The sequence below is a fragment of the Vollenhovia emeryi genome, unplaced genomic scaffold (genome assembly GCF_000949405.1).
Source record: "Vollenhovia emeryi isolate VEMERY1.0 unplaced genomic scaffold, V.emery_V1.0 DF941162.1, whole genome shotgun sequence".
Classification (NCBI taxonomy): Eukaryota; Metazoa; Arthropoda; class Insecta; order Hymenoptera; family Formicidae; genus Vollenhovia; species Vollenhovia emeryi.
The window spans coordinates 1-5,925 of NW_011965204.1; the positions used below are offsets into that span (position 1 = coordinate 1).

The 5,925-nt window shown below is 35.4% G+C and overlaps 1 protein-coding gene across 1 annotated transcript; it reads right to left on the reverse strand.

The window, feature by feature from the left end:
* Positions 1–209: 209 nt before the first annotated feature.
* Positions 210–5,762, reverse strand: LOC105571126 (ATP-binding cassette sub-family G member 1-like). Its single transcript, XM_012028598.1, has 2 exons — positions 4,991–5,762; positions 210–576 (listed from the first exon to the last, which is right to left on the reverse strand). Exons 1-2 carry the CDS (start codon positions 5,148–5,150, stop codon positions 248–250), a joined length of 489 nt encoding a protein of 162 aa, XP_011883988.1. The 5' UTR covers positions 5,151–5,762; the 3' UTR covers positions 210–247.
* Between the last annotated feature and the right edge of the window lie 163 nt (positions 5,763–5,925).

Here is a 5,925-nt window from a genome sequence, read left to right on the forward strand (position 1 = left end):
CTTTGTCCACCTATAACAGAAATAATAGCTGATGATGTGTCAATCTATTATAATTGCTCGCAGCTAGTAGAAGTACTAATAAATAAAACTCATAAATTGGAAAAAGTACAGAGAAAGAAATGAGAATTGAAAAAAAAAAGAATTTATTATATGATGTAATAATAATGTATAATAATACATAATTACTATATTTATCATTTATTTAATAATATATTTTTGTATAGCGCTTGGAACGCGTCTTTTGTATTTATATGTTACTTACAACTGAACAAATCACTTGGTTGCTTTGATTAGCGTCGAGTTTCAGTCGAGTCGCTAAGTAGAGAGTCTCTTTCGTCGTGAGAAACGGCAATAGATCGAATTGTTGCGGCACATAGCACACATGTTTACGGAACATTCCCATGTCCCATTTGACGCCGTTTATGGTGACAGTGCCCTTAACATCGGTCAATCGTTTGCCTGATACGATTTTCAGCAGGCTGGTCTTTCCCGCACCAGAAGGACCAATTATTACAGTCACTTTTCCCGGTTCGAAATGCCCCGTTACATCCCGTAAAATCGTTTTCTCGTTATTATCTACAATAAACACTCCTTTTTAACTACGTCTAAGCAATGTCTAATAATGAGTAATACGCAAAAAGCATGAGCACTTGTCGTGCGCAGTGTTTCGATTGAAATCGCATTAAGAATCCAAGGAAATTACGTAGAGATTTGTTGGAAAGAAGTGAAATTGCCTACCAAAAGTTTTGGGCCACCTAAATAATTTTTGAATGGTTTGAAATATATGTATAATAGGATTGAAATTTATAGGAATACAATGGGATTACAAAGTCAATTATTTAATCACAGAAACACTCCATACAGCACCAAAGCTTTCAGAAACATTTCAGAGAACATTATTGCATTGTTACAATGTTTCTGAAATATTTCTGAAAGCTTTGATGCTGTATGGGACTCACCTCCACACCCCTGAGGGACGAGGGGAGGAGGGAGCAAAAATCTTAAATGGCATCCCACATAGCACAAATGACTGTTTGCCGGTTGATAGTCGACATTTTTTAGTCAACTTAAAGTCAACTTTTTAAGTCGATATTTAGTCAACCATTTATAGGATGATTTATTGTCGACTTTAACTATAGACTGAAAGTCAACCTAAAGTCGACATTTTCAGGAAGTTGAAGGTCGTCTTTCGGTAAAGCGACAAATCGACTAAAAAATATTTTTTCGTCTTACCGACAGACATACAAATTTTTCGTCATCTTCTTATGTTTTCGGCATCTTTTGACCAATCTTTCTGGTCAATGGCCTAGTTTACATCGTGCACTTGATACGCGTATCAAATAGTGTATTTGAACTGATCAGCCAATGACCAAACAATTTACTAGTTATTTACTATTTGTTACTATTTGATACGCGTATCAAGTGCACGATGTAAACTAGGTCAAAATGTCAAACCGATATACATAGTGAATCGAAATCTCACTTTTCGAGTGTAGCGCAATTGTTGCGACATGCACGTTTCTTGCTTGTTTATCAATTATCAGTGCTTTCATGATAAACGACAAGATCATATCTGGACATGAGACGAGTCATATTTTTTCAAAGTTTTTAACATTTGGCGAGATAAATGTTAAAAACCGTAATCGTTAAACATTTTTTTTCTTAATAACTTTTTAACAAACACCGGCCGACGGCTAAAACTTCTTGAATTTCACTCAGGCTCATGACCATGACAACACATGTCAAGATCATCGAGATTGGAGGGTGGTCCGTTATACTATATAATTATCATAAATAATATAATTTTACTTATTTTACCGATATCTTTAATTTTGTTCACAATAAAATTTATCTGTTTATATAGTTTATTTATTTAGTTGAGAATATCCTCCGAACATTTTACATATATACATACATGTAATATATATATACATATATATTGTGTATATATTGCAATTATTATACAATTAAAATATAAAAACTTTAATCAATAAAGTTTTCGAGATGGTAGTATTACAAATTTAGTAGTTAATATATGTATGTATATAACGTAAAATTGACTAAAAGTTGACTTATAATTGCCATAAAGTCGACTTCTAAGTCAACTTTTAGCTGACTAATAGCCGACTATAGTCGAGTCATTTGTCGACTATTAGTTGACTATAAGTCGATATCCAGCTGGACTTTGATGTCGACTTAAGATTTCTTCTGCCGATTGACAGTCAATTAATAATCGACTTTGTGCTATTTGGGATGGGGAGGGGGGTTGAGTGAGAACTCGTTCGAAACAGCTTTTCAAGACGAAAACAACCCAAAGGTCGCCAAAGTCTCTACGATTTTTATTCATAGAGTTATAATCATTTGAACATTTCTATTGAGATTTTTCGAGAACCCACGGCAACAATAGAAGACAGATAAGGCATCACGCGGGCACGCGCGTTTCTGAGAGAGAGAGAGAAAAAGAGAGAGCGTGTGTGTGTGTGGGTTGTGGGTGGGCGTGCCTGCGCGTGTGTTTCACAACAAAGCTAAGAATCTCGCGGTTTGTCACTTCCGCCGTATTTAATAGGTTTATTTTCTATTCCTGCAGTAGTGAACTAATGCAGTAAGCTAGAATGAGAAAATATATTCTTGTCTTACTCTAATTTATCGCACTAGCTCACCAGTCCAGAAACAGAAAACAAACTTAAAGACTTCAAATCCTCTCTGTTTGTAGTGTATCTAGTTTGTAAATAAATGTAAATACATTTTATCGATTCCCCTTAGGGTTACAAGGCGTTTTTGAAGGAACGTGCCCAAACCTCTTAGAACACCTCTCTATATCCACTTCGCTATGTGGCGATCGAACGAAAACCAATAATGTTGTTTGATTTTAAACCCGGATCTTCGGAGTACCAGACTAGCGCATAATCCTCTGCGCCACGATCGCCATATATCTAATTTGTATAAATATTTATTTTAGTTGGCGTCATTTGATGATATCATTACTTTCGTAGAGAAGATACTTTTGTAGAGGAGATAAAATGTTTTTTTTATAAAATATATCCAAATAATTAATTTGTATAATTCTTAATTAGGTAGCGCTTATATTTGGCGTCTTTTTACTTTTTTTAAAAAAAACGTTTTTTTAAAAGTGTTATAATTGACTCCAAAAACATTATCTGGAGCTAATCAATTACAAGCGGATGTAATTTCAAGGGCATATGAATGTTGAAAGTTTAAAAATAGATGGGAATCACAAGTTTAAACTTTTTTAAATTTTTGCTGCGTAAATTAATAAAACTTTGTTTTTAATCTAAGTGGTTCTAAATAAGTGAAACAACTTAATTGTTCGTATCTTGTGATTCTAATAATTTTCTAAATAACGTGTTTTAAAAAAGTCTTAGGCAAAGTGTTTGCGCATACCACATTTCATTATAAGATTAAATAATATCTTATCGGTTCCATTAGAACGTTGCAACATAACGTTCGTGTATTAAAACCTCACAACGTTAAAAAATACATTTATTGAGTACACGATTGATAATTGAGAAAATTTGGTAACATCCACAATACCAATCCATAAACACTGAATTTACCGAATCATTAGGTGGATACGTTTAGTGCAAATGAGGCATGCAGTACAATGCAGAGGAAAGGTCCCTATTATGAAATAAGTTCTTGATATGAGTTAGCAGGGTTTCTGCTAAATTAACAGGCACTACTTGTTTATTCCTCTTTTTATTGCTCTTGGAATAAAATCCATTTAGTATAAAATTTATTATTAGATCGTGTAATCGTCGCGAAAAAAGATTTGTGATTGAAATTGGACGTTGATATTAGAATCCTATTTCATAATAGAAGACTTTCTCCTCTATGTAGGGTAAAGGCGGGTATTATGGCCATAGTTTTGATTTGAGGTCATAATTTTCAAACCGCTGGTTTTTTATTTTGTAACTTTCTGAAATTCTAGTGTATTTAATAAGCTTTGATGACAAAATGTTTTGATCAATTAAAATCTATCCATATTCGAAGAAAAAAAGAATCTGAAAGTATGCGTTTTGGCCATATTAAACGTGGGGTGGATAATATGGCCAACTATAAAAAAAAGTGTACAAAACAGTAATATTTTGCAAAAATGAGGTATTTACTTTAATCGTAAAGTATTACTTTAATCGTACAGAACATAAACTTTGAAATATTTTAAACATACGAGTACACATTTAAGAAATGTGTATGTGTATGTCCACTCTCTCTCTACGTAACGCCGTGCTCTCACAATTTATTAATAAATTGTGAGAAATAACTATTTTCTTTCTTCGCTGTTATCACTCTCAGCACTGGCGTACTCTACACTCTGTTGTACTCGCTGGCCATATTAGCTATTTTTGTCGCTGGCCATATTAGCCGCCGAGCATACATTTAATAATGTGCATTATAATTATCAAAATAATGGGCAAAGCACGATAAATTTATTATAAAATTATAGCCAAGGTTCAGGTTTTAAAATGTGTAATGAGAAAAGCCAAAATTATTTTGTTATAATTTGAAAATCTTACTTAGTTGGAAGTGCCATGTCTCACTTTGACGTGTATATTTTGATGGTTATGGAGAACAATGAAGCACCAAACCACAAATAACAACAAAATAGAGAGATTTTTGTTACTAAACTTCAAGAATAGCTACAATAATTGGTTTTTATACATTATCGATGTTTATCAATGTTTAGAATATTTAATACGGGTGTTGTGGCCATATTACCCGCCTGGCCATAATGCCCGCCTTTACCCTAGATATTATATATAATTCAGTTGATTAGTAACATGACGTATGTTACGAATGTTACCCGCATATGCCTGATTATTTCAATACGGATGATTAAACCAATCGTTAGTTATGTAAAACTGTGTGAAAGATCTGAAGATATTATGACACGCACGAGTAAATGTGCCATGGTATTGAGAACGCAAGAGTGCAACTGTCACGAATATATAGAACGCTGATATATGCTTGCCTTTGCGATTGCAACGAACCGAGTAACAGACACTGTTAAATTCGATACACATCTGCGAGCTCCATGTTTTTTTGGCTTTCAGCAATTTTTCCACTTCCTGCAAACAAATTGCACAAGAATCGCCGTCCAACATTCTCGCTGCGTCGTTCGCTTTCAGCATGTTGCCGAACACTGTATCTTAACTTAAGAGCCGTTCGCTTATATACGAAGAATCGGTGTATACTGCGCGTATGAGATCGCGTGTATGATACGCGGCGAGCGTAGAATTCTTTATCACTCGTACGGTCGACACAGCGTCACGTCTCGACTACATAGTCGACTGATTCCGTACTTGTTGGTCGTGGAGCATAGTGGTTCTAATCAACGCAACGCGCAATAATCCAATGGGTGTACAGTCTTTGTGGGAACAGTACATTTTCTCATAAAACTTGTACGCTCATTGGGTAATCACTCGTCGGGTTATTGCGTCGATCTACAAGAGTCACGAGAGAAACGTTATAGCTCCTCACTTATTAGTAACCAAATTTATATTATATTTCGGTCAATGTGGCCAAACCAACCACCAACTAAATGTCATCTTGACTTTTTATTTGTCCTTGGCTTAGTAGCTGTTTTACGTAGTACAAGTTTCACTCACTGCCAGTTGCATGGACGTAAGAATATATGGACGGAGCGTAATGTAGGATTTAGGACGAAGGGACCCAAGCGAGCGCGGTGAGGGGAAATTGGGTGGCGGCCATATGTGATGACCATAGACTTCTATAGACGGACCCTTTGTACGAGGGGTAACTGATAATCGCGGTAAGGGGATCACTCGTCTGACTTCGACTCTTTCCGGTGAGATTCGGTAATATTCGGTTCACATTTCCAATACGTGTGCACACGTATATACGGCGCGTTGCTTGTGTGCGAGCGTGCGCGCGCGCGTAGCCGAA